Raw genomic sequence first — 22,374 nt, 5'->3', positions numbered from 1 at the left:
CAAGCACCGTTCACTTGATACCTCATAATCCCCTTCAACGAAGTGTAGGCTTGGCGATCGTCGCATACAGGCCTGAGGATCCAGGAGCGCTAGACTCAATTCCTTCCTCCAATACCCAAAGCTCTGAAGGGTAATGATAGGCCAATCCTTGGGGCCAAACCCATTCGGGAAGCCGACTCGGTCTGAGCCAAAGCTACCCTGGAACTTGTAGGGTCAGGGTGGGGCCTAATCATTAATCAAACGGCACGGCTTTTCCCCCCTACGACGTTGCGCTTCGTCCTCCAGCTCTGTGCGAGCAGGCCGATTGGATGACCGGTTTCCATTAGGTGTGTCCTACGTGATTGTGATGGACTGCTTTCGAGATGGGATTCCTTACATTCTTATTCGTCCTGTCTCTACGAGTATGATCCCGGGGGAGTCTCGTTTTATTCCATGCGGTCGCTTCCTGCCACCACGTCAGCCAAGGCCCCGGCCTCGATCCTGGGGAATGGATGGCTCACGTCCCCTACGCCCATGATTTGCAAATCGATCTTGGCTGTCGGTGCCCTTGACCAGGGTTGGTTATTGCGAAGAGAGGACTTTGTTTAGCCTCGTTCTCTCAAAACTGAGAGCCACCCTCCCCACACAGTACAATTGCGAAAAACATAGCCCAATCCAGAACCCACAGGATCAAACTTCAGGGTAAAGAGCTCTCCGTAACGAGACGTCTGGAGCGCGCAGGCGCGCGAAAGCTACCGAAGTCGGAAAAAGCCCGCGTCCACCCCCACGTGTAGCTGAGCTGGGTCGATCCACTTGGAACTTATGAAACACATAATGGCAGAATAGGAGATAGAGTGTCACTATGCGCGACGGGAAATTACCAGCAAAAGCGCATTTGACCTAGCAGGATTCTGCGACCGCCGTGAGCGCTGGAACCCATCTGGAGGTTTGGATCTACATTGCTTATACTGAAGACAGAGAGTACGGTCTAGCCCCCCCCCCCTCTTCCCACCCAACCAATTATTGATGATGCGTCGTAAAGAATCCGTCTTTATCACAGCCAACCAAATTCGACTCGCAATCCTCGGCTGGGCCAAAAAAGCAAAATGCCCTAGCCCAATCTGCGTTGTTTGCTCACGTGTGGTAGCCAGGATTGAGCTGTCATTGCTTTTTTCTAATATTTGAAAAATTTGAAAAATTTTTTGGGGGCATTTTACTTGTGTGGCCCTTGCCCTCTTTCGTCCAGGCTTTGGAAGATCACGCCGCTGATGTCGCGCTGCGGGAGCGTGTCTGGGGAAATGCACGGGCACCCTGCAACAAAATGCCTCAATTGTCGGCCCTGTTGCCACGCCGATTCACCCGGATGAAATAAGAGACAAGAAAGTGGTGTAGTGAAAATCTTGACGCCGTGAAACGCATAGCAGATCCCGTTGCCACCCGGTTAAAGAACGGAGAAAAAGCCAAGTGAGAGTTGCCAGGACTCGTCATGCAGCTTTTTGGCTCCAACGCCCCGTATACTACACGGGACAATCGGGAGGTTATTCACGCGAGCTTCTGTACGGTGACGCTGGGGGCTGGAATAGGGCTAGCACAGATCCTCTAGGACTACTCTGATTATGGGGTTAGTGTGGGTGCTGGGTTCACCGGCACCCAATCCGCCTTGTGGGCGATTGGGGGGGAAGACGGGGACTCACGATGTGGGACCCCCGAGGTGGCCAGTCGTAGCACTCCGTCCTCGGTGCGTGTGCCAAAGAGCTTCGTTCTCGATGTCTTCTAGAAGCCTTCCCTGGATGCGCGGTTCCATGGGTTGCTGCAGGGCTTACTGTACCTGGATCAGAAATTTTCGTTCTTGTCCCCTCTCGCGCCTAAAGGAAGCCGTTTGTGGCACGCTCATCTCGGAGAAATCGGCACAGGGGGATTACCCGATAAGAGTGAGACTTTCACGTCATTAGCTCATGATGCCGCTTTCGCCGTGTGCAACTATACCCATCCTGGAGTCGTGTCCCGTTTTCTTGTTTTCTTACGTCCCAGCATGGTATCGGGGTCGTCACGCCGTACCCTCGTAAAACAATGAAAACGCCTAGAAGGGGAAGGAAATGCCCAATCCAGACTAGCCGCAAGACAGCTGCCACGGCCAATCAGACCTCCCAATTGCCGCTGAGTCAGGCATCCTGCCGTTCTTCCCGTTCATGTCGGTTAATGCGGGAAAATAGGGACTCTGGACGACTGGCTCGAAACTAGAGAAAAACCCTCCGAGGAGATTCTCAGGAAGAAAAGCATGGGAGAAGCTGCAGGAACGTCCGCAACAACCCAATTGACTCCCCGGACATCTCGTCAGGTTCGCCTGCAAACCCCTTCCCCTCCATGTCCGTCGACAGCAGTTCATCAGCCAATGCACCGGTCTGCCTTGATCGCCGCTAAGAGAGACACCCAGACCACCTTTCGTCTTGGCTCTCTCTCGTACCTACGTTAGTGGGATGGACACCAACCCGGGTTGAGCAATCAGACGCCGCGAGGTCTGGCCGCGAGGGCCCGCACTGGAATCAAACCCTCACCGGTGGGCCAGAGGAGCATCGTGAAAGGGAAAGTCCTGGGCCCCACTGGGTCGATCGCCCTGCCAAAATCTAACTGCTAGACGGCCATTCCGCGTACTAATTTCGGGGCCCCAATCCGAGCACCAGTGCCGAGAGCTCTTTGCTTGGATCGTGAGGCATTTTTCACTTGCAGTAGCACCCCCTCCCCCTCCCCCGGCCCCGGACTGGAAGGACTGCCTCATCTGGGTGAGCTGGCAGGATCCGCCTACCACTTTGTCTAATGGGCTTCCAATAAATGGCTCGTCCCGGATTCCCCGTGCACTAAGCTTTGCTGACGTTTTTCGAGAAGCTTCAGGGACTACGCTATCCTGGTGTTTGGTATCGTCGTTCGTAGAGGGCTACATTTGGTGGATACAAGGGCTGTACGGGGAATATTGGGTCCTAGGGTTTGATTGGCGTTCTCACGCCCAGCCTGGTACAGTCCCTGCGTTGAGCAAATAGTCTCATATCTCGTATCCCATTGTAGCAGCCGGTGACATCTGGAAACCGAAGTAGCTGATAAGACCTGATACCATCGAGGACCGCTCCCCAGATACGCGGCCACCCCGGACTGACGTGCAATGGAGAAAAACAGAAAACTCAAAACCTGGAGCCTGGGTCTCGACTTGGTCTGCAGGTCTTCCTTCGGGGTATATCCTCTGGAGGAGAAAAATCTCTCATGCGGCTGCCGTGCCTTCACGACCGTTTTTTTAGGTTCTCGGCCTGGGTATTCCCGCTCTAACGATAGCCGTGCCCGGCAGGATATGCACAATGTAAGGGAATCAACGTGGCTCGCGATATTCCATCCAGCCTCGTGAGCTGGACGAGAAGGTACAATATGCGGTCTACACTTCCACCGTTGATTCGGTGTAAAGAAAAGCCGCACGGCACGAAAATGCCGCACAACGTCGTCCTGCAAGCCACTCCAGCATGATCAACAGCTGCATCCAGCCATGCCAAATCCATCATGGTGATTACCCAGCGCACTACGCAGTAGTCTGTCAGTAAATGGCTCGTGTACTCTGTACGAAGTAGAACAAGCGTCATTGTTCTAACACGGCAATAGGACCCGTGAGGTACTGTCCGTGCTAATTGCTTTCTTTTCTTTTTTTTTTTTGCTCCCCACTGTTTTGGGCATGGGGGTAAATTACACTACTCCATATGTCCGTATCTAAGTGCGGCATAAGTGGTATATTATCGCTCACTATTCACTCCTTTCGCGTGCCCCGTCTTGGCTCCCGGACAATCGCACCCCCAACAAGAAAGAATCACTGGGGGAAAGTGGGCATAGTCACCGGGAGGAAACTCGGCAACCAACTTGACTGTTGCTCCCATTTGGCGTTGGCGGATTTACGGATTGTCGGAATGCCGTCCCAGATTTCGGCGTGCACGGTGCGCGGCACACGGCACTCGGCATCAACTGCGAGTGGCTTCCCACGGTTGAGGCCTTCAGGAGATTGGTTCGGGACATTAAGCAAGTTGTAGTATAGCTTTATGGATTCTTTCGAGGGGTTCTGTGTCTTGACTAAGCCCGAGACCCCCGGCCTCTTATTGGCTGGTATGGTCGCGGCCGTCCAGGTCCTATCTCGGTAGAAGCTCGGTTTAGGGGAGATTGGATCGTGCATAGACCTTTCTGGTACGGTGTCCTGCTGCTTAATACCTGTAACTCCGGATTATCGTGTAGGATCACTCGTAGTGTATCTTGGCATGCGAACCCTGCGTCGATCGAGTAGCACAGGGTCATGCAATGCAATCTGCCAGCGTCATGAAAACGCCGAGGCCACGATGTTAGCGTCGGGTCATTACCTATCATGGCCGAGAGTTTCAACACTAAGAGGACCAAGGGAGCACTTTCCCAGATCTACCATAGCTTACCCGATACATCTCAGACACTAGACCCAACCAAGATCCTAAAAAAAAAAGGGGGGTGCCCCATTCCTTACAAAGGAAGATGAACGTGTCTGCCCATACCATCCCCCCCAACCCTCTCCATGATGTATGTGATCAGACCAATAAGGGCCCTGGGACATAAGTGAAACCTTGGAAGAGGAACAAGGCAGGCCCGAAGATCACGGAAATGACAACATCGCACGTGCCGAAGGATTTAACGAACACACCGACGCGACTCGCGTCAGTCCCAGGTAAACAAAGCTAGCAGAAGCCCCAGAGACAAGACATTCCCCAAAACAGCTAGAAAGCTAGCTAGCAGGAAACGAAGGCAGAAGCTAGTCGCTTTAGGTCCTGGATCGACAGGAGAACTCTCCTAAAGCCGCCTAGTCGGCCCCCCCTCAATACCCCCACTGCCTCAACTCGTAGCTTACCTCCGGGGGCCACTCGCGAACCTCTTTGAGCTGTTTGGGCTATTCGTGCTCCATAGCGCGTATCACTATTTAATCTCTGGGCTTAAGCGTTAAGAATCAGGTTCTGGGGCGCCTTTGTCCTTACAATAGTTCGCAGCCTTGTAATACCAGTTATACAGGATACACAAGCGCCATACATAACTGGTTTGCCACGACATAGCGGGGACAGAGCCGCGTTGACCGGCGCACTCTGCAGATCCCGTTCCAGGAGGCCGATGGCACCGGCACGGAGCGTGTTTTGAGTGACGCAGAGGTCATTTATCTCCATTTATTTCGTGATTACATGTATTTCGTGTCCTGTTTTTGGTCCCTTGTAAAAACACATTGGCATCTGCATGTAGCGGTCTGGGGCCAATTCGATCGCTCGCGAATGACCGACGATCCTGGTTTCTCCGCGAACAGTTCGGAGAGAAATGACGTCGTTCAGGGCGTGCAGTGAAGCCCTGGCCATCGTTGTCCTGTGCCTGTTCAGGCTACGAGTTGCCTTCTCTCGGCGTCATGGCTGTGTACCGGTCGCCAATTTCCATATCTCGTACAGGCAACAACTGTGCAGGTGGGCGTTACCGTTCTGGCCTGGCGGAAAGTAACCATCTGCCAAGCACAGGGATGATATGAAGATTTTCGAGATCATCATTTGCCGCACCTGGCAAGATAAGGATCTATAGATAGGCATTAGACATGCAATTACATACAAAGTAGAACCTTCCATAAGCTTTCGCTCGCGCGCCTGCGGAAATAGTGCCCCGCCGATCAAGCTGGGCAAAGGACTTCAGGGGGGGGGGGGTTTAGTTGTACAGCCAAGCAAACTGTATTTGGGCTGCTTGGCAATGGACCATGATGTTTGATATTCAGAAAACCTCCCAATTCTCAGTCGCGCCAAGAGACGCCCCGGCTTCAAAGCCACGATCTACCTGCTATCAACCTTGGCTTCGACAATCACAATGCAAAACGCGCATCAGACGCGGTCGATCGTGGCGCCCACCCCTAATCTACAGCCCCCCTTCCCCCCTTCTCATCCCCCCCAAGATAGCTGGGCATTACATCAGGACAGACCACAGCCTCGCTGGCGCCGGACACGGCTCCAGTGCCCAGCCTCGACAAGTTGCCCGCAGCTGATCTCCCCAGACACAACCATCTTGGCGACGCACACCCGGCAACACGACAATCCCTACTTCGGCTGACGATCGCCCTCGCAGGTCTTGGTACTTCGTATATGCACCGACTATCCCAATGCAATACGCCCCCTTGATCAACTGACATGATCCAGGCCCCCCCTGAACCGCGCCAAGAGCCGCCGTGCATCCCTTCGCGTTATCGTTCTTGGCGGAAGGTCTTCGCCCCAATACGTGCATCTCCCCCTTTCCCCAGACAAGAGGATGGAGATGGAGATGGAGATGGATGGGGATGTACTTTTGTGATCCTGGGGATGGGGGCGGGGGTGCGCGGAGGAGCTAGATAGTACATCGCTGTACGAATATCTGATCGCGATTTCGGCTCTCGTAGACGTATACTGCACGCTGCTCCCGCTAACTGCGCTTACAACATATGTACCTACAGATACAGACCGTTCATTACGTGGGGACGGGCGGGACAGTCGCGCAAGGGCGATTCGGATGGTGACTGGTGTTCATCCTGGGCTTGGCGGGGGCTGTACATGCGTACATGGGATTCCTTTTTTTCTTACCCCGTGGGCGGCGCGGGAAGGAGGATTCGGAGGGTTGCAGAATTAAGGCATTTTTTCGGGCTTTACTACTTTTAGCAGTCTGATTCCTTGGGATGCGGGTTCGTCGAATGGGGGAATGGGGTCGCAAGGCGCGGCTGCGGGCGAGGCTTTGAAGAGGATCTACGCCAAGGGTGAGTTTGAGGGAATGGTGGTGTTCGTGGATTCACGATCGGGGCGGGGCTTACTTCCCCTTTGGCTTCAGGGGGCTGCTGGTGTCTTAGGACTAGTAGCAGGAGGATTTTAAGGGGTAAGCGGGCAGGGATTTTGAATAGGGCGAGGTGTATCGGCTGATGAGAGGTCTGCTGTGCCGAGGTGGAAGTAATTGGAAACTTTGGATGGGACAACTAGCTTTAGTCGTATTGTTTATGTAGTGAGCGGTTTAGTTCGATATTATGACGGAAACCATTAGTTTCCATAGTACTGAAGTGCTGTATATACAGGGAGCAACGATGAACCGTACGATTCAAGTTGGGCTCGGATTCGACATGCTTGTTCGATTCCAATCTTGATATTAGGGGTTGCAATAGGCCGGGTGACTGTGGGTTTGGCTACGAGATCCATTACCTATAGCCTTTTATATTGTCCTACTAGTAGCAGCAAGGCGAGTTCGAGTGGCCGTCCATCACGCTTTGGCAGCACGAATCATTCCTCGTATACTTCGGTAGCAGGATTCAAATACTGACGGATTGCTTTCTTTGCATCTGTACGTAACCAAACAGGCCTGAGGTCTCGAGTTGATAGGGCAATTTGGAGTTCGTGGCGAGTTCAAACAGAAGTTGAAGGTCGTGAATATATACCTGCGAATGTCCCAGTACCGCAACTCCCGAGAACATTGAACAACTACCATCACTTGAATATCAAGCACGTCATATCTGTCCATCGCGAGACATTATTGATCTAGAGCCCTTAGGATTTCGAGGTTTACACTGAATTTGATCAATAAATTGGAGTCTTCCCATGATAAGTAGCCAATGTCAATATAGCAACCAAATCACGTGAGTTGACATAAAATACGGCAACAGCTAAAGACTCATAACGTTGCAAATGAAATTCAGTACTATGTTTAGGCCCTCTTAAGATGCCGCAGAGTGCCCTGATCATCGATATAAGCAAAGCACACCTTCAACGGCTGTCTCCCACGCGTCTACATCCATCGCCATACTCCCGATCTATAGAAATGAGACAGCAAGGGATCGCGGGGAAAAACGCGCTAGATGATTGGAATGTCAGAACCCAGTCAAGTTAGCCGAGGGAAATGACGAAATACTCCCTTGGGGAGATAACAGTTGCACTAGCAACCTGGAATGTTTCACTTCCAAACCAGGCCCTGGCATACACGTGGAGCAACGGCGAACTGCAAGGAACCAGGGTTGACATGCATCCAAGGAATGTTATATCGGGAAAAGTGACTAGGTTGGGGAGCCATCTAGAAGGCGATCTTGATTCCGACGGTGCACGGCACAAGAGTCCCTGGCATAGCCTTTTCGATGGCAAATTTCGATCGCCAACCCGAGCAGTGGCCGGGCATGAGCACGGCTGGATCAAGGCGCTTGAGATCCGATACCGTGTTTTGGACCTGCGTTTGATCGCTCATGGCGAGGTGAAATCCACCGATGACTGCATGAAGGGGTGCCTTCGTGCCCGCCAGGCTGAGTGCGTGCTTGGCTGTGTTGACAACGCCGGCGTGGGAGCATGCTGTGAAGATGACGAGCCCTTTCCCTGTATCGGAGAATTAGGCTGAGCAAAGGCGTGGGCTGAAGATAGGGGGCACCTTTGAGATTGCATGCGAGAAAGCGCTCATCCGCGATTGCTTCATCCGAGTACCAGTCCTTTGCTTCAGGATCCCACGTCACAGAGCCCTTAAGTCCAGTTTCGTATTTAGTGACTCGGGGGATCTCGCCTGATATCAAAAACATGTCGTCTAGAACAGTATGTGGCTCATCGTGCTTTTCCACAGTGGCGCCCGCTGCCACGAGTTGCTCAAATGTCGGATCCGCCTCTATAGAAATGATGCGCTCCGGCGAAGCCATACCTCGATAAGCCGGTCGGTCGGGGTGAAGGTCCACAACCACTTTCTCTGTACGGCCAGCTGCTTGCTTTGCTTCTTGGATCATGTTGATCGCTTTCTCCAAGCCACCTAATCCAGGTCAATATAACTCAGGGACGGCAAGTTCTTGGGACAGACCTGAGTGGTCGCGGTGCCAATGGGAAAGCTGGATCCTTTCGACAGAGGCTAGATCAGGGCGTAAACGCTTCACATTGCGCTCCCATATGGGACCCTCTGGTCCGGCGTCAAATAGGAGCGTGTGCTTTTCGCCTCCTTTTGTTGCTGTCTGGATGATCGTTTAGAATCGGAAACCACTAGGGAATCCGCAAGCTGCAGTCAAGTAGCGGAGAGCCTTACCACCAAAATAGACAAGCCATGCGCAGAACAGCATATATCACCCATACGCATTTCCTTGACAGCCTCCCCTCGATCAGTGAGGTGGTTGCTGGGGTCCGTCATGGCGGTATACATCGAGCCCACGATTTTGACTGTCTCGGGCGCGGCGGGCGATAATGGATCGAGTTCATTGTCAATGATGACAGTGGCTTCAAGCGTGTCCACTGCTTGGAGGTTGAGGGAGTTCATATTTGGTCCTGACCTACTGTCTATACCGAAGAGCGTTGGTTCAGGTAACATGGATGCCCCTCTTTGTTTGCTGACAACCCCACCTTGGGAACATGTGAGGCTGTGTCTCGGTAGTGGCGGAATGCTCGGACGTAGTTCAGTCGATGACCCTTGGTGCTAAGATTGTTATTCAATGTCTCTGTGAGTACAAAATAAATGCGGAGACCAAGAAGGCGGCCAGGCGTCGAGGTTGAGGTTCTTGGCGGAAGCCAAACTGGCCCGTCTAGGCGTCTGGTAGAGTTTGAGATCTCCCATGGCTATATTCCCCGCATACACCATTACAAACAGTTATTTGGGTAGCTAAGGATCCATGGAATTGGGTGGTACTAGGCCTTGCCATCTAGTACCAAACGCAAGCACTGCATCCATATAATTTGTCGAATAGCAATAAATCACAAAAGCAGTCGCTCCACGGAATAACCCGTTCACTGTATCATCATTATCACAATACAACGTTTCCTACCATTATCAATCTATAGAAAGCGAGCGCGAGGGCCCTTCCCCAATGCCTGTGAGGTAAGAGTCAATATTAGATGTATTGATATCATCCAGCATATCCACTGACATCGGTGGCCTTTACGTATACTTACCCTCGCAAGGCTGGCTTTCCCGAGCTTCCTTTTACCCATGCAACATTGGAGGCTCTCAGTTGGTAACATATCACGAATCTCAGAGATCAGCTTGAAGATGCCCAGACACCCAAACGAATTGCCCCCGGGCACCTTCATCTTGAACCGCTCAGACTCAGCACTTAAGGTAAAGGCTCTTGTTCCTTCAATTACACTTAAGTACCCAAACCCTATATAATGGGCCAGTTAGATGGGCCAGTTATTCCTCATTATCAAGCAACTATTGGAACAACACCACTCTCTACCTAACACTGAGCCATAATGCTAGTGCCCAGTGCAACGTTACCGGTGATGTTAATATTGAAGATATATGAGACCATGCCAGTGACAGAGGCCGGTTGAGTTCTGGCCTTGGCCTTTTCGAGGATTCTTTTCTTTTCTCTTCTCCCTTGATCTACTAGCAACTTTAGTATCTTAATCCTAGTAAACTACATCGGCATTATATGGTATACAGGGCAGCAACTAGTACTGTCTTTCGTTAAAACAAGTGAGAGATTTTCTAGTTTTACTGATAGGCACGTGCTATAGTCAATGTTTACAGATATTAAGCAGGCTTTTGGTCTAATCTTTGATAAGAATGAGCTTATTCCTCAATGAGCTGGGTAGCATAAACGTTGATTAATAGTGCTATGTGGTCCCTATATCAAAGTACTACTAGCATCTTCACTTAATAGTATCGGCTCCAGCTGCTAAAAGACTGTTGACAATATCCACTTTGCCCTTTGCAGTAGCGTAGTGGAGTGCAGTATTTCCAGAAAGGTCTCGAATGTTGACACCAGCACCAGCACAAACGATTAGAAGCTTATCAATAATCTCCATATGGCCACGTTGAACAGCAATGTGGAGCGCAGTAGAGCCTCTAGATGTTTGAAGATTCACGTCAGCCCCGGCAGCCAGAAGTCTGTCAACAACGCCTACATTGCCCTTTGAAGTAGCGTAGAGGAGGGCAGAGTATCCATTAGATGCTTGAAGGTTGATATCAGCATTAGCGGCCAGGAGTCTGTCAACAACATCTATATTGCCTTTGGAAGCAACCTCGTGGAGCGCAGTAGAGCCCTCAGACGTTTGAAGATTCACACCAGCCCCTGCTGCCAGAAGCCTATCAACGACGTGCACGCTGCCCTGTTTAGCAGCCCGTTGGAGTGCACCAAAGCCCTTGAAGGTTCCAAGATTCACATTAGCCCCTGCTGCCAGGAGTCTGTCAACAATGTTTTCACGCCTATAATCAACAGCAACATAGAGCGCAGTTGAGCCTTCAGACGTTTGAAGATTCACGTCAGCCCCAGCGGCTAGAAGCCAATCAAAAATATCTATATTGCCTTGGAAAGCAGCCTTGTGGAGTGCAGTAGAGCCATCGGACGTTCGAAGATCCACTTCAGCACCTGCTGCCAGAAGTGAGTGAACATTTTCCACACGACTATACTCAACAGCAACATAGAGCGCATTTGAGCCTTCAGACGTTCGAAGATTCACGTCAGCCCCTGCAGCTAGAAGCTCATCAACAACGTCCACGCAGCCCCGTTTAATAGCTATGTGGAGTGCAGTAGAGCCCCCGGAAGTTTGAAGATCCACATCTTCGCCAAATGCCCCAGTTCTTCCAGTAGCTCCCGAGTCGCGAAAGGGTATGGAAGAGTAGAGCGTAGTGGAGTCTTTAAACATTTGAAGATTTACATCAGCCCCGGCAGCCAGAAGCCCGTCAAAATTGCGCACAATGCCCTCCGAAGTAGCGTAGGGCAGTGTACTGTATCCATCGAATGTTTCAAGGTATCTACCATCAGTATGAAACACGTGTGTGACGGCGGGGTAGAGCGCAGTAAAGTCCATGGGTGGTTGTGTTCGAAGATTCACATCGGCTCCAGCAGCTATCAGTCTGCTAACGAGACACATACTGCCTTTTGAAGTAGCGTAGTGGAGTGCCGTGTACCCCTGAGATGTTCGAAGGTTCACATCAGCTCCAGCATCTATCAGCAAGGAAAGGAAGTCCAGATCATAGCATTCCACGGCTTTCCATACCGATAATCTTTCAGGCACTTGCATCCCAAGGAGCTCTATACGGCGGTAGATCAAGCGTAGCAGAGCAACATGGGACACTTTACAGCACCATGCAATGATGATAGGGTCGTCTTCCTTGAAAGGCCTGATGCCCCACGGATATTGGATGAGATGATTCTCGTGAAGTATCATCTTTTCCCAATGCTCCCACATGATAGAACTCTGCTGTTGGAACGATTTTGTGTGTAATAGCATATTCTCTGATGCATATCTCAAGAATGAATGATTGGGCTTGTTTGAGTCTACCCTGGACGCGGAATGATCTGACATGAAACTAGGTAGAGCTCCCACTCCATTAGAGGCCTCTGGCATCTTCCCAATCATTGATCTCAGCTTTGCAACAAAAGAAGGAATGGCAGAATATCTCTGCTCGCTCGCTAGAACAATTTGCTCTACAGCGGAAAACCGAAACTTGGGCAAGGACCGCGGTGGTGTTCGTTCAGCCAGAGCCAATTTGAAATCAGTGAAATTGAGGTATGTCACACATATTTCCCCTACATGGTGATCGGCTTGCTTGAGATCAACATGGAAGTTCTCCAGTTGGCTATCGGTACATTTTTCAATTAGAAATTGACGAACGGCACGGTGGGGAAATTGTACTATTCGTGTTTCCTCGTCGACTTGGACTAGATTCTCACACCAGGAGCAGATCTTGTGGATGCCATTCGGCCATCGCTCTGGTTTAGAGTGTTCTTGACCAATTTCAATCAAAATGGTCTCCTTGAGCTCATTGATCGAAAGGGGTCTCTTTGCCGCCGCGACCCACAGGAAACACCTCGAGGCAATTTCCGTATTATTCTGAGCAACAATTCGCCAAAGGGCTCTGTTGAAGACCTCGGTCAAATCCTTCGGTAGGTCGTTGATGCTTCGTCTGATATCCTCATCACAACGCTGTGAACAGAGTGCATCAATCTGGAAGGCCACCCAGAGCATCCTGGAGATGTTAATATAATATTGTCGAGTGAGGTTGGATCCGGAGACTTACATGCCGTCTGCACCTTGCCTTAGGGCGTCTTTGATCTCTTCAATGAGATCATTGTCTCCGACAATCAGTTCTTCATTCCGCAACTTTTGGTCAACGGTCTTGTTAATATAAGTTGCAATGTCAGATTGGGCGAGCTGAGACCTCATAGATAAGTGGCTGAGATGACGGAATTCCATGTTCACCTCGCTAGACACGCTTTCGCGGCCGGAGATAAATACTCTTATGTTCAATTCGAACAATCTTAATGAAGCGAGTGCACTAAGGAGGCTGTCACGTTCTTGTTTTGGGCACTCATCTATCCCGTCAATAACGATGTAGATCCTTTTAAGTTCCAACGTCGTATATGCCAAACCCAGCATGTTGATAAGATCCTTAGGGGTGGATGATAATTTGTGCTGTGCATCCGCAAGCAGTACGGCAACTTCGTCGGGGAAGCCAGCTTTATCCAAAACCTGGAATAATATCGACTTCAAAATAGATTCGGTTTCCAATGACATGTAGTCGTCAAAGCGTACGAAGAGGAAGGAAACCAGTGCTTTGGAGTCGTGTATCTCAGTTAGGATCCAATCAACCACGCTTGCTCTAAAAATTGTGGGTTAGCAAGATTCTTGACCTAATAATTAACCCAAAGAATACTCCACGCTTGGTATACTGACGCAAGGATCGTTTTACCTGAGCCAACTGAAATTCAGATCATTAGCTCCATTCCCGGATAGGGAGGAGGGCTTGCTTACTCTTCCCAGAGCACCAAAGAGCCGAAAACCCGTCATCACTAACCCAGCGATCAAACGTTTTTGTTTCAAACAACCATTCTGCTGTGCCACTTTGCCGCTTTCGACGAGCTTGCTTGAGAGGAGTCAGGTGGTCAAGAACCGAGAGGGAAGCAAGCAGCTGTCCTTTATGGGTTTTAGAAATCGTTCGACATGATCTCAGATATATTTCTTTTGTCCACGAGAGGAGATCCTCAAACATTGCTCTTACCCCAAATGGCCTCTTCTGATCATGAATCCACATGTCTCTACCCTGATATCTGGCAGTTGCTCCGGGATAAGATACGTGATGCTCAATATCTTGACCGTATCTTGCGACGTCTTTATCAACCGCTGACTCTGCTCCAAAAGAATCGGCATCATTGGTGATGCCATATCGATTGAGAATCGATTTTGTGACAGCCGCTGCAGTTGCAGCAGCAAATGGTTGCCATGCCTTGTGTTTGTGGCTATCAGCGTAATCGCAAACCCCCTTGACCACGATGCTTGGGACTTCATCCCATAGCCCAGCCCCCTCCATCTCAAAAGCGATAGCATTGCACCATTCTGCAATACAATCTCGATGCTGTCCAGATTTCATCACCGTATCCGCAGAAGCGACTCGCCCAATAAAAATCCCAGGACGGCCAGCTTGAGGGGTTCTTAAGCGCTTTCTCGGAACTAGCTGGGTTTTGTCACAGCCAAGTTCATCGCAAGATGCTTTAGAGGCCTCCTCGCAGAATATGTCTTCATCACAGACATCACAAGCTAAATTCCGGTGCTTGTGATTATATGTTGCCGCAAATAGCTCATCCTCCGAGGGACCGGGATACTCGTAGCTATGCTCAAAAGACTTGGAGGCCGCTGCATGTCGAATAGCTCTCAAGTTTTCGTCAGTAACCTCTTCCAACTCCATCCTCCCAGACCCTGTTTTGAGATAGGCGATGAGGCCGCGAATATCTTTGCTGGGCGCGTGTCTGCTGATCTCAGTCGCATCCTTTGGCACAAATTTGCTAGGAACTGCCTCCCAAAGTCGTATTGAATCACATCTTCACCGACCACTACATCCCCTAGAAGCACCTCACGTCCTCCGACCGAAGGCACTCCACCACAGACTCCAACGAGGAAAACCAGATTTATCATTGGATAGCTCTTGCGTAAGCTCGCCGCAGCCGAGGCAGCCGATGCCGAACCAATCCCTGGGAGTAGCAATAGCACGACGTTGTGCTCCCCGATTCTCCCATTCCTATACGTGTTGGGATCCCCCGAGGTGCGTCCGTATTGATGGCCATTTCTGTCCCAGAATTCGTCCACGAGGAGGGAGACGGCATCGTATTCGACTGCCAATGCGCAGATGATCGCGATATGGAAATCTCGGCGATAGGACGGTCGCACATACGAGCGTGACTGTAGGGGCATGATAAAGGCTCAGTGAAGCACTTCGGACCAGGGGGCAAAAGACCATCTCAAGATGGATTGGAAGAGTGCTTCACGTCACAATGCCCCACGAAAATGAGGAGGCTATGAGTATCGCGCCAGAAAATGAGGAGGCAACGAGGCTATGCTGGGTAGTTAGCCTCGTATACCGCCAGTCCTGGGGGCCCAACACGGCAACTAATCACGCAGGGCCATTAGCCGCCCCCTTATAGATGCATTGCTAGCGGCAATTCTCTGCCGAACAAGATTTGCTCCCATGAATTGTAGGACTCGAAACAATAAAAGAGAATCGATCGGCCTTTCTCTTCCCAAACTCACTGTATGCTTTTCCTGAAGCGCGGGGGGGTTTTGCTTGTCGACAATTTCTGGGATTGATAGCCTTGGACCAATCCACTACGAATTAGTTGTACAAATGATCCCTGCATGTGCCATGAGGAAACGGTTCCACGACCTCGAATAATCGTTTTCACAGTCATTTAAGCCTGAGCTTACATATGATAGTACAAAGTTTGAGCCAGGACCTTTTGGAATAAGATAGATTCCTAAAGTACCTTGGGGGTGTAGAATAAAAGATCGATCCCCAGCCTAAAAGATCACACAACTCCTTCACCGGCTGACCAGCCTCTTGGAACGATAACGAGACAGAAATCCCCGGTGAGTAAACACTGGCAGAAATAGGAAAAAAAAAAGTAAAAGAATAACACCTGGACCCAGTAGTTTCATAGTACAACCTCTCAATTCACCGCTCAAGCGTTCTCTTTTAAAAGAGCCGGATCTCCAGCTTACTGCCGCCACGACTTTCCGCAGTTCGTACAGGTACAGAAGAGTGTCATCGGTTCATCAGCACTGCGAGTCTGCGCCTCCGTGTAGGTGACCTTGCGCTGGCCACACTTGCCACACTGCAAGCTCTTGCTGATACTGCGCTCCTGCTGAGCCACCATGGCATTATTCATGTTCTCCTTCTTGATCTTCTCCAGTTCTTTGCGCAGATCGTCAGACATGAGCTGTTCGGATGACATGGTCACAAATTCCTGGGGTGTGATATCGCCTGCCATCACACGGACGCGCAGCTTGGGGTTCGACTTGTTCTTCAGATTTTGGTAGAGACTGCGGATCTTGCCACGATACTCGGGCTTCGACTCGGGGCCAAGAGCAGTGTGCGCAGCCTGCTCGACCTGCGTGGCCATTGCAAGGATGACTGTGGGCGCTTCAGTCGAATTAAAGCACAGCCCGTCGTAAATGAGCCCGGTGCAATTATCACGCAATTTGCTGCCGGTGACCGACGTGTTCACTCCATCTGTTTTCCAGGTTCGCTTGTCAGGCGCAACTGACGGTTTGAAGCCGCCGGACTTGTCAGATGATGGGGTTGCGGCGACGGGTGTCGATGAACCGTTCTGTGATGGGCGAGGTGAGCTTGAGCCGCGGCTTGCTGATGCTCCTCCACTCTTCTGCTTGTTCACCTGGGCCCGCCACTTTGAGACCAGTTCGCCGGCCTGTTTCGCTACCTCCGGGCTCTTGTGTTGCTTCAGCTTGTTGACGATGATACCGACGCGGGTCGAGCGGAGGAGTTCTTCTGTCGCTTGCACTCCTTTGCGCAAATCCGCGAGCATGTCAAGTAATGTAGATGATGGCTCGCCCTGGGTCGTGGCCTTGGCCAGAGCCTTACTCTTGACTTCGATTTCCTTCGCATCCATGGTGATTGAGGCTCGTGATGAGGGGGTTCAAGGGTCGAGCTCGAGGCGGGGAAAGAGGTTCTCGCGGTGACAAGGCCCGTCTCAGCTATCTAAGAAATTTGTCAGAGTTGCTTTCCTTCAAGACCGTAGTAAAGATCTTTACATCCGCGGACACGAAGATGCATGACGGCATTCGATCAAGTCAGCCTTCGTGCCGCAAGCACAACAAGGGAACGGTTTGATCGGCGAAAATTCGCGAAGACTTCCCCGGCGCCCAAGCCCGCGCTGCGAGTGTCGATACAAGGCCAGCTAGCGCAAAGGCTGATTGCACTCAGAGCAATCAGACTGAGTGTAATAATCTGAGCAAATACCACTAGCTGCAACAGAACTTTTGCGCCGCGGCCGCTTGCGATAGCGATGGGACCCTATTGCGGGCTCGGGCAGGATATGACGAGGGCGGGATGCGCGGACACTTACACTGAGAGCACCGTCAAGGCGAAGTGGGCGCTAAAGTGGCTGAAGGTTTTCGCAAGAAGCCGGAAGAAGCAAAGAAGTCGGAAGAGCAGGTCGAGCTTCTTTAAGGTGTGGCGTCAAAGAGAAGAAAATAACTAAACGTGGGAGACTCCGAGGTTCAATGCCAAGACAACATCGCCCAAATAGGAAATTTCTCACTGGTACATGAACTACGGATCTATAAGAGTGGATCGCGATCTCGAAGCCATCAACTTGCTTTGAACTACACGGAGCTCATCAGATGATGTAGATAGAGATGAAGTGACTGAGTTATCATAGACATCTATCACATTTATTTTTTCGTGTATCCCAAGAATAGTCGATCTTGTGACAGCTATGCATTGGGGAAAGGAGATATGATTATGTGCAAATCAAGAGGGGGGTATATGTGGTGAACAGGAGTAATTTTTTTCAGGAAAACGGGGGAACGTTGACATCGTTTGTCAGAGATCTCTTGAGCAGAGGACCGCATTGTTTCAGATAATCGGTGCCTCGTGGAGCATTGCCTGGACAGAGGATATTGACATCAGAAACCGTCAATCATAAGGGGGTATTGGGAATTCAACAGATCACGCCCTTGGTAGAGAAGATTGAAATCTAAATAGCAGTCTTGCCCAGGACGTCGGCGAGGTTGTCGACATCCCTATCAGACTTTTGAGCAACATTCTCCTCCTCGGCACGGTCCGTATCCTTCAGTTCCTTTTCGGCCTTCTCTTCTTCCTCTTCTTCCTCCTCCTCGTCCTCCTCTTCCTCATCCTCATCCTCAGACTCAAGCTCGTCAAGTTCGTCGATACCCCAAGAATCCTCGGGGTCATCATCGGTGCCGTGCTCCTCCTGGCGAGCTTCAAGGACTTCGCGGATAGTAATAATGCCAGGCTCCTCGTCAGAGAAGATATTACCGTTCAATTCAATACGGCGCAGAGCAGGCAAAGCAGTTGATGCCGCATGGGCAAAGGCCTTGACACCGTCAGCCTTGATCTCGTTGTACTGCAGACGAAGAGTCTGAAGTTTCTGGTTCTTGTTGGCCGCTAGGGCTTCGGCGACCTTCACACCACCGCGAGCCGAAAGCAGACAGTCGCCGACACCAAGCTCGCGGAGAGAAGGCCAACCCTCAAGCACAGCAGCCAGGGCAGTAGAACCCTTGAGGGTGAAAGTGTTGTCCTGCAGATCCAAAACCTCCAGGGAGTGAGCGTGACGCAGACCGTTCTGGAGCAGGTGCGAGATACCCTCCTGACGGATGCCATTCTGAGTCATCTTAACGGACTTGATACCGGCGTGCTTCTCGTAAGCGCGGGCCCAAGCCTCCATACTGCCGTTCTCCAGACGGTTGCGGCCGCAAACGATGCTTTCCAAATTGGCAACCTCCTTGCCTGCCTTGCGTGCTTCCTCCTTGCGCTCAGCAAGCTTGCTCAGGGCATCTGCGATCAAAGTACCCGCGATGGGGCCCATGCCGTTGTTGTTCAGGATAAGGTGACGGAGAGGGGTGTGTTGCGACAGGAAGTGAACGAGGGGCTCCTGGGTATTGAGACCGAACGCATTGTCGGAGAGATTGACGGTGTGGACGGCAGGGATCTCGAGGATGGCGTTCAGGAGGGCCTTCAATGCAGGAGGGATCTCGGACAGGAGGCGCGAGGTAAAGATATCGGCGAAATCGGCGACTTCAAGGTTCTTCTGAGTCGCAAGGACGGCGGCAAGGCGCTCGGAGGCACCGATTCCCAGGGTATTGCCACCGAAATGGATCTCAGTGTAGTCAGTGCTCTCAGTAAGAGGCTTGATGTGAGCCTCAATATCTTCGGCGGTGTCGAGCTTGAGGCCTTTGCCGTCGAGCGAGAAGATCTTAGGAGGGGCCATGGCGGGGTAGTGGTAGAAATCTGAGTAAGAATTGATGTTTATATTAAAGGAAACGTATGGAGTTTGGGTGTTGAAAGACCCCGACTGGACTAATAGACCGAAACACCACCAACTTTAGGAGAAGAAGGAAAAGGGAGAAGTCCAGGGAGTAGGCAAATTGGCAAGTGGCGCTCTATTGTTTTTGCTTGCATAGAAAAAGTATGTACGGTGGGCCTTAGCGCCCAGTTGCGCATGATCGGCGACATTACTAATGCGCCTTGATGCTCCGAATCAATTGCGCAACATTTGCTTTCGTTTCCTCACTTCCCTCAGATTCCAGCGAATTGCTTTACTACACACATAGCCATCATGATGTCCTGGTTTTTCGGTTCCTCTAGTGGTAAGTTGCTCCTGACCCATCCTGCCGCTGATCCGCCACCCTCTGTCGGCACCATAGGCCCATTGCGCAAGGGTCAAAAGATGCGGCTAGAAAAAAATGGTGTCGCAGACTGACAATGGATCTCCAATAGAAAAGACCACTGTGCCCCCCTACTGCACAGTCGGCGGCCCCCCAAACTGAGAAGCCTAAGGTACGAGGCCCATGCCGTGCGCGAAGACTACAAACAACCCGCTTACTCCGACACATAGCCATGCTGCGTTTGCAAAGATGAGAAGGCCACCCGTGATGACTGCATGCTCTTCTCCAAGTCCGAAGATCCCGCCGCAGACTGCAAGTCGACGATCGAGCAGTACAAGACTTGCATGGCAGGCTTCGGTTTCAAGGTCTAGCCTTGCGCGTGGATCTCTTTGATGCCACAATGGTCATCTTGTACAACATTGTAAATATTCTCGCATCGGGAGGTTGGAGTCTTACTACATTATTACATTCGGATATTGTACTACTAGAATAGAACTCGTCTTGGAGGATATAGGACTGAATGATACCTCTCCTCTTATCTTCGGCCGTGCCTGCTCTTGTAACAGCAATGGGAATTCTAGACCAAGGATAAATAGCAAAGCCCCCTGTAAATTATACGCCGGGAGAAAGTTCATAATGGGGTATCACTGAAAGAGCCACGGGCACGTTCACGGCCCCTTCTCACTTTTCTCTTTTCACTCACTGCTTTTTCTTCCGGTCATCATCTTCGCTTGCCTCGCGTGCAATACGCTGGCAATGGACAAGCAACTTCCACATGGACCATAAATAGGCAATCCCAAACCCGCCCGCGCCGATCAGGGCGTTTAGAACCACCCACAGATCCGGCTTTCCGGCGGGCGGAGGAACGAAAGCTTCCAGGACATGCCAAGCAACCATGGCGACGTAGAACACGAAGTGAAGTATCTTGGTAAGAGCGTGAAGCTCGAATTGAGAGTTTGGGTCGTCCTTGGTAGAGCGACTGTGGTATGTCTCTAGGGACGTGGGAGGAAGACCAAGGAGGTAAGCCCACAGAAGAGTGATGACAACATAGGGCACGCGCAGCTCTTCGCGTTTGAGTAGAGGGAACATCGTCCACGAGCCAAGCACGTTAGCCCAGCCTACCCAGGCGCGGTTCTCTTTATTCAGTCCCCCATTACCGGCAAGCGAAAGTGTCATTGGGAGGAGGGAAGGAGGACGCTCTTTTCGTGCACCTGGAATGAGAACAGGAAGAAGCCCCAGGAAACACAAGACAACGCTGGCAGGAGAAGGGAGCCTCGAGGATGGCGGAAAATGATACTACATGGCACGATGATTGAAGCCAGGGTAGCAGCAAGAGAAGCCCGTTGGAGCAACGAGGCGTCAAAGCGGTGAAGCTTGTAGAATGTATGAAGGGCACACCAGGCATTAGCTACCTTGTCTTCGAAAAGACCACGGGCAAAGGGGAAGATGCGGTGAACCGTTTGTGTGAGCTGGTATAGGAGGGCATAAGGTATGGACTTTGAGTCCAAAGTGATAGGAAGGACCTGTAGCAGAGTCTGTAGCAATGGAGGCTGCGGCGCGGATGCGAATTCTTGCCGAGCCTCGATACCGGTAGCCGAAACAAGCAGCGGAGCAAAAAGCAAGGTGAATGAAAGCACCGTGACCAAGGCGATGTTGACGAGGCGCACGATCTTAATCTGTGGGAAGAAGCAGACGCCCAGGAGATAGGCGAAGATGACGGGAGCATAGTAGAGAGCCATTTGCTTGAAACCTAGCGCACCTACGAAGAATATGCAGGCCCAAAGCATACGCCCAGCTAAAATAGCATCCAGGCTTGCCACAAAGAGACCCAGCATCACCGTGTTATATTGGAAGTGACCATGATCCACCAAAATAGTCGCTGGTTGGAGGAGAATGGCAACGAGAGCGATCGAGGCAGACCAAGCGTGCACGCCATGCATTCGGGTATACCGACGGAGGAAGGTGACCACAGCGGGAATGTAGATAAGGTACTCGGAAATGATGACGGTGGCACGCATATAAACCTTAAGGTCTGCGCTCTCAAATCCCCGCGACTCGTCTAGCGCAAACCACGCAGGGTTGAAAATAGAGCCACTTGATTCTTATCAGCAATGTGCACGCGACTATGCAGCAGAAAGAAGACAGACATACACTTTCCCACAAAGCCAGCTATGGTACGCAGTCAACGGAGGATAGTCAAGCCCCCAGTATTGCAAGTCATAGGTATACCACTTGAAAATGGGCAAGTGAGTGGTGATCTCCATCCAATGGCGTTGTGCTTCGAAGTCTCCATGCATGGGGGGAACTTGAAAGCCTGTACTTTGTCAGTCAACCAGGCATCGGCCAATGGATCAATTCCGCATACCTGAGTAACCCCAGAGACTAACAGCCCACCGGAAAAGGCCAACAGCCATGAGTGTGAGAGGTAGAATCAGCCATTGCGAAACCCCAGCCCTAGCTGCCCATAGAAAGGATACCAATGGAAATGAGGGCTCTCCATTTTTGACATTCAGAATGAGGTTATTATTCGAGCCAGGTGCCACCGGAGTCCTCCTCTTCTTGCGGGGACGATGGGATGGGGGACTTGGAGCCATTGTGATGTAGCTGGGGATTTAGACGCGGTCCATTGACGGGTGAAACGGGGGTAATGTGTTTCCCAGCGGGCTCAAAGCTCAACAGCCAGAATACACCGCAACAGAACCCAAGGTAAATCGCCGAGAGCAAGTCGTTCGGTGAAGAAGACCGTCGCGTCGGTCACTTATCTGTCCCCAAGAAGTTAGCG

The 22,374-nt window shown here is 51.2% G+C and overlaps 7 protein-coding genes across 7 annotated transcripts; 1 reads left to right on the top strand and 6 right to left on the bottom strand.

The window, feature by feature from the left end:
• Positions 1-3,820: 3,820 nt before the first annotated feature.
• N7468_009158 (uncharacterized protein) lies at positions 3,821-4,545 on the bottom strand (the record flags this gene model as incomplete). Its single annotated transcript, XM_058478454.1, has 2 exons — positions 3,821-4,212; positions 4,524-4,545. The coding sequence occupies 2 exons, from the start codon at positions 4,543-4,545 to the stop codon at positions 3,821-3,823; spliced, it is 414 nt and encodes a 137-aa protein (XP_058326784.1).
• Positions 4,546-8,061: 3,516 nt separating this feature from the next.
• N7468_009157 (MBL fold metallo-hydrolase) lies at positions 8,062-9,267 on the bottom strand (the record flags this gene model as incomplete). Its single annotated transcript, XM_058478453.1, has 4 exons — positions 8,062-8,354; positions 8,407-8,772; positions 8,821-8,968; positions 9,040-9,267. The coding sequence occupies 4 exons, from the start codon at positions 9,265-9,267 to the stop codon at positions 8,062-8,064; spliced, it is 1,035 nt and encodes a 344-aa protein (XP_058326783.1).
• A 1,331-nt stretch (positions 9,268-10,598) lies between these two features.
• Positions 10,599-15,140, bottom strand: N7468_009156 (uncharacterized protein; the record flags this gene model as incomplete). Its single annotated transcript, XM_058478452.1, has 6 exons — positions 10,599-12,921; positions 12,973-13,554; positions 13,629-13,653; positions 13,707-13,863; positions 13,954-14,741; positions 14,807-15,140. 6 exons carry the CDS (start codon positions 15,138-15,140, stop codon positions 10,599-10,601), a joined length of 4,209 nt encoding a protein of 1,402 aa, XP_058326782.1.
• Positions 15,141-15,940: 800 nt separating this feature from the next.
• Positions 15,941-16,852, bottom strand: N7468_009155 (transcription elongation factor DST1; the record flags this gene model as incomplete). Its single annotated transcript, XM_058478451.1, has 1 exon — positions 15,941-16,852. One exon carries the CDS (start codon positions 16,850-16,852, stop codon positions 15,941-15,943), a length of 912 nt encoding a protein of 303 aa, XP_058326781.1.
• Positions 16,853-17,941: 1,089 nt separating this feature from the next.
• Positions 17,942-19,195, bottom strand: N7468_009154 (GTPase-activating protein RNA1; the record flags this gene model as incomplete). Its single annotated transcript, XM_058478450.1, has 1 exon — positions 17,942-19,195. The coding sequence occupies one exon, from the start codon at positions 19,193-19,195 to the stop codon at positions 17,942-17,944; it is 1,254 nt and encodes a 417-aa protein (XP_058326780.1).
• A 351-nt stretch (positions 19,196-19,546) lies between these two features.
• Positions 19,547-19,963, top strand: N7468_009153 (copper metallochaperone COX17; the record flags this gene model as incomplete). Its single annotated transcript, XM_058478449.1, has 3 exons — positions 19,547-19,618; positions 19,705-19,764; positions 19,823-19,963. 3 exons carry the CDS (start codon positions 19,547-19,549, stop codon positions 19,961-19,963), a joined length of 273 nt encoding a protein of 90 aa, XP_058326779.1.
• A 328-nt stretch (positions 19,964-20,291) lies between these two features.
• On the bottom strand, positions 20,292-22,186 carry N7468_009152 (dolichyl-P-Glc:Man(9)GlcNAc(2)-PP-dolichol alpha-1,3-glucosyltransferase ALG6; the record flags this gene model as incomplete). The annotated part of the gene is made up of 4 exons (XM_058478448.1): positions 20,292-20,803; positions 20,893-21,686; positions 21,744-21,906; positions 21,958-22,186. The coding sequence occupies 4 exons, from the start codon at positions 22,184-22,186 to the stop codon at positions 20,292-20,294; spliced, it is 1,698 nt and encodes a 565-aa protein (XP_058326778.1).
• Positions 22,187-22,374: the final 188 nt, after the last annotated feature.

Source organism: Penicillium chermesinum (assembly GCF_028974085.1).
Source record: "Penicillium chermesinum strain IBT 19713 chromosome Unknown utg000007l:1.0-2695246.0:1.0-2697696.0, whole genome shotgun sequence".
Classification (NCBI taxonomy): domain Eukaryota; kingdom Fungi; phylum Ascomycota; class Eurotiomycetes; order Eurotiales; family Aspergillaceae; genus Penicillium; species Penicillium chermesinum.
Note: the sequence above shows the minus strand (reverse complement) of the source record. Positions and strands in the feature narration are given on the sequence as shown.